Source organism: Puccinia triticina, chromosome 3A (assembly GCF_026914185.1).
Source record: "Puccinia triticina chromosome 3A, complete sequence".
Classification (NCBI taxonomy): Eukaryota; Fungi; Basidiomycota; class Pucciniomycetes; order Pucciniales; family Pucciniaceae; genus Puccinia; species Puccinia triticina.
This window is the reverse complement of record NC_070560.1, coordinates 6,199,969-6,210,083: the sequence shown is the minus strand read 5'-3', so window position 1 is coordinate 6,210,083 and position 10,115 is coordinate 6,199,969. Positions and strand designations below refer to the sequence as shown.

At 44.0% G+C, this 10,115-nt stretch overlaps 1 protein-coding gene across 1 annotated transcript; it reads right to left on the bottom strand.

Moving 5' to 3' along the window:
* Window positions 1–1,869: 1,869 nt before the first annotated feature.
* Window positions 1,870–5,126, bottom strand: PtA15_3A661 (uncharacterized protein; the record flags this gene model as incomplete). Its single annotated transcript, XM_053167651.1, has 7 exons — window positions 1,870–1,980; window positions 2,104–2,516; window positions 2,606–2,714; window positions 2,813–3,377; window positions 3,496–3,935; window positions 4,029–4,780; window positions 4,922–5,126. 7 exons carry the CDS (start codon window positions 5,124–5,126, stop codon window positions 1,870–1,872), a joined length of 2,595 nt encoding a protein of 864 aa, XP_053018847.1.
* Between the last annotated feature and the right edge of the window lie 4,989 nt (window positions 5,127–10,115).

Here is a 10,115-nt window from a genome sequence, read left to right as displayed (position 1 = left end):
GCCCCAGTTGTGGACTTGACCATGGCTGACGCAAACTCCAACGCGGCCTCCAAGCACATCACTCCTGCTCCTGAGGTCCCCGCCCCTGCAGAAAACCATGCCGCCATAACTGGGCCTTTCTGTTATAGTATAGGTCTGGTGGTACCAACCTATACTTATAACTGTACTAGTATTGGCTCTTGTTCCAAGTGGCCCATATAGTATTCTGTGTTTTTTTTTCAGAAACAAAAAATACTGGTATAGTAACTTTTTTTGCCCCTGGTTACCACAATAATGCACTGAACCAGGTGTAAACATAAGGCAATTGAATGTGGGCTCCTGATGATTGTACTGGCAAACCATTCCACTTACCTGGTCCTTGCAGGAATAGCATGGGCTTATTTAGGAACACTGGTTAGCTCTTGTTCTCTGCAGCTGCAGATGTATGTGGCTCCAGATGTGGTAGTTTGTTCCCTTCAACTATTTCACAATCCGTCAGCAGCCTTATGTGGCTTTGTGAGGATTTTACCCTCTCAGAGGACTTTGCTGAGGCTGGAAAGGCTTTGGGTGCTCTGATCCCCAAGCCCAAGAAATAGATAGATTTTCATCCCTACAAAGTAGTGGTACTGGCCGCATCTGGCCAGTATAGTATTAAGATTTTTTTGTTTCTTCCTTCATTTGGATATAGTATTCTCCAAAAAGAAAAAATCCTGTAATTGGATATAGTATTAAAAATCCATTGCTGAAAATGGAAATAACAGTACTGTTATTGGACCAAAAAAATACAATAACAATACTATACCAATATCTGTATAGTAAAGGCCCATTGTTGTCAGGATGTCTGCTCCATTTCTCTGCAATAAAAAGTCCAGAAACTGCTACCAGTTGAAATGTGGGTTACTACTGTGGAACTTCTGTTCTAGCTCCACCCAAACACACATCAGTGTTTTCTGCACTTTCACTGGATGCATAGTACTGTGCATTGAAACTTGGTCAAGGTTAAGCCTTGACAAAGGCTTGTGTAATACCGGAAGCTTGCTTGGAGTTCTTGCATGTGAACTGCTTGCAGTTGCTTGACTTTTTCTTGCAGTGTTTTGGAGTTGCACTTTCAATTTTTGGGAGTCAATTTTTCATGGCCCTGAATAGTGCTATGTTACAGGGGGTGGCACTGTATTGGAAAAGCACTACAGACTCACTTGACTCAGTAAAATTCAGGGCCTGTACCACACTACATAGCAACAAATTCCAATTTTGGATTTCAATTTCAATTTGACTTTCTTCAAAATATGAAATCCATACACCCAGTATTGCTGGAACCAGTGGTGATCATCTTCATAATGAGCAATACTTGGTACACCATTTTTGAGAAAATAAAATCCCATGTTAATTTGGAAAAATTGGTGTGTTATATGGCACAGGCCCTCAGATATCCGGGCAATTCATTACACTTGAGAGGTATTTCTGGGTAACACGCTTTGTTTTTCATCTGTCTCATTGGCTGGAAGTTGTGATAAAAGTAAGCCATATCTGCAGTCCTAGTAAATAATATCAAAACACACTAAGTAATTATGTCATCACTATTAGCCATCTTCAATTTGATAAGCCAGAAAAACATCGCATGCAAGGGGGAAATGGTTATATTAAAGTAATATATCGTACACACGGGCAGCAATAAGGATAGTTGTTAGTTTACAAAACCTATTGTATGACAAAAGGCGCTGAAACAGACGATGGGAAAAGGGTAATTATGGGCTAATCAAAATAAATGATTTTCTGTTGTAGAACAACATTTGAGGCTTATTTTTCCGTGTGCAAGTGGCCCATTCCGAATAACTCGGAAAACTATGTTCTTGGAAGCACGACATGAGATGTGGAAGAAAGAAGTATATCTTACGACATCTGCTCTTGGTGGTCGCGTTTTCTTTGGGAATGATGGCTACATAGTAACAAGAGCTCATTGAAGTACTGATCACGGTTGAGAATATTATCAAAACTCAAAACCTAGAAACCGAAGAGGATTTGTTAAGTGATTTGTTGTAGGGAAAACAAATGTGAGATGATAATAGGTGAGATTTTTGCGCGGAAAAAGAAAGATCTGTCGTGTTCAAGATAGAGGAACTCAACTGTTGAATTATCGAGATAGAATTCAATGCCATCGCTGATCCGAAAGCCAAGTCCAAAGACGATGGACCGTTTGATTTTCTTGATCTTGATGATTTCTTTGAATTGGATTTTGAAATCGCTCGAGCTGGGACCATCAGTCGACAAGTCTGTAACAGCGTCACCGTGTTCGATGGCATCCTCGACCGGACTTTGACGATCCGAACCAAGCATCTCTCCACTGGATTTCCCTTTGGGCGTTGACTTTGTGGAGGATGCTAATGAGGAGGACGAAGAGATGGCCGATACGGTTCTACTTCTGGGTGTCAGGGAAACCGGCTCGGGCTTGATGAGCGTCGATTTCAAACTTGAAGCTTTGCTCCTAAATCCTTTCAATGGTTCAAAACAGATCCAATCTCTGTGGACGACGAGATTACCTGTGTGTACATGGTCAGGAAACCAAGGATTTTTACACATGTGAGCGAGGCTACTTCTGTAAAGAATGGATAAGATGTTATGTATTTACCGGGTACTTTTCCATTCAAGAAAGCAAACGTTTTGGGTGATATAGAAGGTATATTGTTGTCGGGCAGATTTCGGGAGTCTGACACATCAGATTGGTGCTGATCACTGGGCTGCAAGTAGATAATAATTTAGCCAGGCTGATGGAAATCCATCATTTTGATAAAGAGATGGGACCAAATCGGATCAAGAAATGGCGAAGAATACTCACGTATATCTTCTTTGCCAAGTTGACAACTCCGCTACTTCCATGCGCGACTTTTTGGGTCCATCGCTTCCAGGTATCAGATTCTGGAAGACTGCGAACGGCAGACACCACAGAGCTATCAGATGATATGATACTCGCTCGTTTGCGCTGAGTTGAAGCGGTGTTCGAGCTTTCATCGACCGAATTTTCCCGTTTTCGGTCAGCCAAGGAGGAAGCAGATCTGCTCTTCTTGTGCAAAAAAATCGAAGGATAATGGTGATGTTTTTTGAAGATATTCCGATGATGAAATAACGATTGGTTTGCCTTTTTCCCACTTTCTTGTAAAACCTCCAGCGCAAATTCAGCGTCGGTTGGGATGTCGTATAAGACCAACCAAATCGGATTCAAAATCTTCCGGAATTTCGGGTGTTTATCCGTGAATCCCAATAAAAAGAAAAACTCGACTCCTAGCCATCCCAAGAAGTTCTTGATCAGCCATTTTTGGGAAATCGCCAATGTATAAAGCAGTATCCCTGTCAACATGAAGCTTGTTCTCCAGCATGCGCGTGGTCGTCTCCATAAATAAAGACTTCGGGAGGGTGATGCCAATCAAGGGACCGAAAAAACAAAGCAAATCATGTATTGTCAAATATCACGCACAAGTCTTGCAAACGAGTGAAGGTGGAAATTGTAATTAGATGATTTACTTTCTTATCTTCTCCCCGATGTCCGCCAGGTCTGCCAACAGATTCTGAATTTCGTGGCCATGGTCAGAGTAGAGGTTACGACTGAAGCTATATAGGCTTCGATAGTCATTCTTCTTCGGTAAGGTATGAGAAGAACTGGGAGCAGGGCCAGTGCCCGACGTTCCGGTGCCCGGAATACTGGTCCCCATGGCGACACCGGCAAAGACCATCGAATTTCCTAATACGCCTTTAGTCACCGAACCGGTCATACCATTCTTCATATCTAAGAATCCTTCAGATCCTATTTTTTCTGCTTGTTTGCCCACCTGGTATCGTTGACTGACTTCTTGTCTGAGTTGTGAGATAGTCGGAGGATTCAGCTGTCGGTTAACTAACCGATATAATCCATATCCCACAATAAAGCTTGGGATCAAGTCCGCAGCCCAAAGGAGATAATAAGTCTACTACAACATGAGGTATCACACCAAAATCAACTTAAATGATTCGAATGGACGTGAGTTGAGAATCAATGAAATTGATCGTTGAACACTGACAAATAAATAGAATGCGGTTCTTCTGGGGTATTCCCAGCGGTATATGTTGCTCAGCTGGTTTCCGGATATGATATCCCATAATTCGGGGAGGATGGCGACATAAGAGCGAGAGGCATGGGCTTTGAGTTGACTCATTGATACTGGTGCTCTAGTCGGATTGGAGCGGAGTGCGTAAGGACAGTATCGCTCGAGTTGGGCGGCCGCATGAGCGTTGAAATAACCAACCCAATCAATCACACCACCAGGCGATCGGAAATCATCCAACTTGGGTACTGAGGCCGATGTCGCCTCGGATTCGAAACCTTGGAAGCTGACTTCATTCAGATACTTGGAGCTACGTCTCAGGAATTCAGAAACCTCGAATCCTTCGATCTCCGCCAGCGTTTCATCATAGCGGTCTGCTCTATCGTCTGGCTCTTGCCGTCCTTCGTCTTGAGTTGAATTGAGGCAAAATGAAAAATCGGACGTGCTATCAACTCGCTCGTGCGGTCGGTGAGACTCATTTTGTGTTGAGTTCTCGTAGTTGACCGGGGGAGCTTGCTCTGACGAGTCGTTCTGGGAGGGCTTGTGTGAGTTTACGATGGATTCATCAATCGGTTCGGAAGTGAAGGGTTGGTTTGAAGAGGCAACATCTGCATTTTCCGTGGATCTATCGGGGTTTTCTTGGCTAGTTTTCGAAGCAGATATAGACAAGGGGGCTTGATTGTCAGATGGAAGGTTCACGTCCGATTGTTCTGTGGCTGGTTGATTGTCTGATTTTGCAAACATTCAAACATGTGAAACTAGTCGTCAGCAATCTGGAAATGCAAACATCCATGATTCAAGGTGCGATTCCACGCAGGCCCCTGCTCAACAGAGAATCATGGGGGAAGTCAATGCAACTGGCGACGTACAGATGAGTGAGATTTTTCCATCCGAATCACGAACAGAAGGTCGAGCCGCTGGAACGTCTGGAGGGTGACTACTGGGCGATGGCCGGGGTGGGAGAGGAGGGGGTTTTCTTTTGCCGGGAGCGCTATGCTCTGGGTTGGGTCCGGGAGCCATGGGTATGACCAGTTGAAGTCTATTCGAGTGGAAAGTGGGTTCCAGCTGCCACATGCATGGATATAACGCCAGAGGACAGTCTGATTCTAGCCAGTCACTGGACTACACGAAGCACGAGAGGTCATCAATCCAACGTATGTATTCCAAGGGTTTCCTATATTACGATGGCAGTGTGTGATGTGGTGAGGCTTCAGTCTGCACAGCAAGCAAAAAACACAAGGTTATCAGCTGTTTACCAACCCATCCCACAGTTTGACTCGCCATTTCCTCTTGCCAGCCGTCGTCTGATGATCAACTCGATGTCTGATGTTATTGTGGTTTGCTCCCCGAACTTAACACAAGTCCCCTGCTGCGGGGTGCGCCAGCCAGTTGGCTGGCTGGTCGGTTCGCGAAGCGAACCCCCCGCAGGGGGGACTTGCGCCTTAGGTCGGCAAACCCGCGTGATGAGTTTGCCACCTTTTGGTGGGAGAAAACTCCAGCCTCGAATTACACAATGTCCTCAAAACTTTGAGGATCTCTGAGCAGGTTTTATGGAAGAGCAGCATCTTCCTGTTCATCCAACCCAAACTCAGAACAAGTACATAAACTTGTGATTTTATAATGATTTTCATAAAATCACACTTTGAACTTTTTTTTGCTCGAACGAGCGGTTCGAGTACCCCGCGCACACCAAAACAAGTCCTCGGGAGCTGAAAACAGACAGTTTTCAAAAATCTTTATAAAATCAGTGAGGACCAGTACAACAGGATACATAACACCAAAAGAAAGACAAGAAGCAGGCCTTCATTGTCTGCTAAGGAAATCAGGTGGATATGATCAAAGAAGCGGGTACAGGAGGAGGAAGTCAAAAAAGAGGGTTTTCCCGCGAAATCGAAAAACTCATCACGCGGGAATCCCGACTTAAGGTATAGGCCTCCACTGCTGCTCGCTACCGCTCCCGCCCGGAGGCCTAGTTAAGCTCGTTTGCTCCTGATGGACCTTTCTTCAGAAATAGTACGTGATCACAGCAAGCCGCTCGCGAGCTGTGAGCTGGATACAAGGGGGGGTCACGATAGCTTTAAAACTCCAACTTAGCTAATTCCCTCCTCGGGGGAGCAAAGTGACCTCCGAAGGAGGGACTTACGCGCTATGTGAACCCTGCGGCCTGAGAGAATTATGACTTTTGGTGGGGACTTTTTTAGAATCACTCTCCCTCATGAGCCTCTGCACCATTTTTGAAATTGTTTACATTTCTGGGATGGCCCAAGCTGTCCTTATTTTTCTACTATTTTTTCCCATCCTCAACACCTCTTGTTGAGCTGTAATCAGAGTTGTAACATCATGGATTCCAGATTCTGTACAGTGCAACATGTGTGATACGGGATATAGCCACCTAGATGAAGTTGCAAAAAAAGACATTTGAATGTCATTACATATCCCTAAAAACAGGACAATAGGTGGAAAGATTCTCCTTGATGTTCTGCATCTTTTGTTCCCCTACAACTCAATCACATGATGTGATGTGACAAAGCTACACAGGATTGAAAAAGGCCAAGTTCCTGATTCTCTCAGGCCACGGGGTCCACTTAGTGTATAAGTCCCTCCTTTGGAGGGTCCCTGCAGGACCGCGTCCCCCCTCCACAAAGGTTAAGTTAGCTTAAAACTCCTGGTCAGGGCTTAAAAAATAGGCTTTAACCCTAAATCACCACCAGAAACAGCATTTCTGGTCATCCAAGGGCAACCATAAAAATTTAGACTCCAATTTCCAATCTGGTCAATACCGGTCATCACCTGGAATGCATACCTCCATCCAATGGTTGGTCAAGACGGGTCATTGGGTCAAGTACACACTCAAGTCAATGACCTGGTCATTGGTTTGAGCACAAACTCCACCTGATGACCCCACCCAATTATTGAGTGGATAAACACTCTACTATTCCAGGACACACTCACACACCCCACTCAATAATCAACCCGGCCATTGGGTGGATACACACTTCCACTTGATGACCCGGTCATCCAGTCATCAAATGGATGGTACACTCAATGGCCAGTGGCAGACCCAGTGGATACACACTCTACTTGATGACCAACCCAGAACCACTCCACTCAATGACTTGGTTGGGTAATTGAGTGGATACCTGCTCTACTCAAGGAAAGGCATGGCCATCAAGTGAAGTGGGTATCCACTTGATGACCGGTTCAGTTGTCAAGTGAGTCTGGATGACCCAGCTGGGTCATTGAGTGGAGTGGAGTGTGCACTCAATGGCCAACTGGTTCATCCAGTGGTGAGGTATTGGCTATCCACTAGATGGCCCCAGTTGGGTCATTGAGTGGAGTGTGTTAGAGCTGGCACTTTTGCACCCGCTGGCGGGTACCCGCCCCCCTTCAGCAGGTACCTGTGTGTCCTTGAAGATAGGTGGGGAGCTACTTCCTTTAATTTTTTGATAAAATTCAACACCCTGAACCTACCTTGGTTACCTGCAAGGGACACAGTCACCTGCTGAAGGGGGGTGGGTACCCGCCAGCGGGTGCAAGAGTGCCAGCTCTAGAGTGTGTATCCACTTGATGACTGGTGTAAGACTCAAAAGAAGTTTTGAAACCCTTTTTCTGAATGGTGGAGGGGATGATGGAGGTGCAAAACTCTGCATTTCTGGCTATCAGCTAACAAGGCACACCAAGGTAAGCTTGGTAAGTTTTAATCAAGTGATAGGTCTGGTCTGTTCCAGATGAAGTTGTTCAACAACAGGCATGTGAGAGTTGAGAGTTAGTTTAGTGGTTATTTGCAGATATAAGGGCTGTTGTGATGTATGGTGGTAAAGGTAAGTGTGAGGGTGCCTAGAGCCTAGGGTGGTACATATGTAAATAAGTGTTTAGTACTGTGCTGAGGGAAACACAACTTAGGAAAATGTGAGGGATTTTAGTCCCCTGGGGGTCCCTGGAAGAGGGATTTTAGCAGGTAGGCTGTGTACAAGTGGTGTCAGAATATACTGATGCAGGGGTGAGAAATGAAAGATATGGTCATAATAATGCAAGGAGTGCATAAACAAGGTGGGGAAATGTCAAATACAAGTTTTTTATGCAAGGGCTGCATGATGAATGTCAGAATAATGCAAGGAGTGCAAGAATGGGGTTAGAAGACTGCATGGAGTTTCAAGGGGTGTGTAAATGAAGCAGGGTCATCTCAAATACAGGAGAAAGTGGGATCAGAAGGGTGCACAGCCTGCATATGCAGTGGAGATAAAATGGGTTATGAGGAAGTATTCCTTTGAATGGTGATGTGTATTTGTATACTTGGGAAAGGTGGCTTGAGGGGTGTGACAGCTTGATAACTGGGGCTGGCTGTGTCCATGAGGGTACAATTTACAATCCAGTGGGGTTCCAGTGGTAACTAAGGGTAAGATTGGCAATGGAATCCATTTGGTGGTATATTGAGGCTTGCTATGAGTAAAGATATAGTAGAGAAAAAAAATTTGATTGTTCACACTGAGTTGGTCATCAAGTGGGCGTTATGTATGAGTGTTTCCAATCTGGAATGGAGTGTTTGGACTGGATGATTGGTCTTGATTGGTCACCAGTTGAGGTTTGTATGATGCATGTGTGATCAATGGCCAGTCTTAACCGCCCCGGGATCATGGTGACATGGGCACCTGTTTTGTGGAGAGATCAAAGGCAGTACTAAGGGGGATTTTCTCATGTTGGCCATGAAAAGAAAAAAGTACAATGTGAGCACCAAGGCATTGATTGGGGTTTAAAAATGGAGACTGAACTAGCTTAACACACGCCACTTGTTTCAGTGTGATTTGAACTTGTGTGAAACACCCAACATGGTACTGCTGGGGCACAGGTCCCCCAGCCCCTCAAACAAGGGGATTGTGTCAGGCTAGGGGTTTTGATGGAGCCATGTAAAGGCAGAAAGTACCATGATTTATGTGCACCTATTCTTCTTTGCCTAGAATCTCAAGATACTTTCTAACAGTTCCATCTGAACATGACTTGGATCAGATCAAGCTTCCTCAAAATAGTCACCCTCTATCCCTTCTACTTTTACTATACAACTGCCACCTTTTCTAGAGGAGGATTCAAGCCTTCTCATTCTACCACTATCACCAATAATCACAGAACAATATTGCAAGACCTTGCTGACTGTCCAGTGGAGACCCTGAGACCTGCCAAATGGCGTAAATCCTCTGATTATCCTACTTGTTGCTTGATAAAAGGCTTGTGTGAAGATATCACTAATTCAAATGGTGAGATAAAACAAATGGCTCCACTATTGAAAAATATATTGTGAAATATTGATGGTCATTTTTAAACTATTTAGACATATTAAATATGTTTCTTCCTAAAATTGGTCTCCCATTTCTCAATGATATAGGAGGGAGTGGTTTGACATCAACCCGTTTTTCCAGAGGCAATGCTAGATTCAATGATAATGGTGAGTTGATGCTCTGCTCAAACAGTTATGAAATACTTTTTTTCAACAATACAACTGTACTAAATGTTATTTTACAAACAAGAACATGTATATTGCTTGAAAAAGAGAAAGAAATCCCTCTGTGCAAGTAAAGAAGAATGGAATTTTCAATTAAAATATCATTCAAAACCCCATGAAAATTCTAGTTCTTGTGTCAGGGGTGCATTTAAAGAAGGTCAGAATATTTGGGGAGATGTTTCTGAAATAAGTTCTCAGAAACTAATTATGAATTTCTCTTGATTTTTGTGCTAATGATGTGTGCATTCTCTTTTTCATCTGTGCAAGGCAGATTTTATGCCTTTGGGGAAATCAGGCAAATTGCATTGTCAAAAACACCAGTCTTCCACATCTGGTTCCAGTGTTAGAATTTTCAGTGAATTGGGGGAGAAAGGTTAGGTTGGGTGGGGTGATTATACCTGTAAAAAAAATCTGAAAAACTAAAAGATACATTTTTCTATTTATATTCACACTCATCATACAGACAAGGAAACAGGGTCCCTGACCATTCATGAGGAGGGCAAAGAATTTCACCTCAAGCCAGGTTTTATTCAACCACCACAATTCACCAAGAAGCCTCCAGGGCAAAA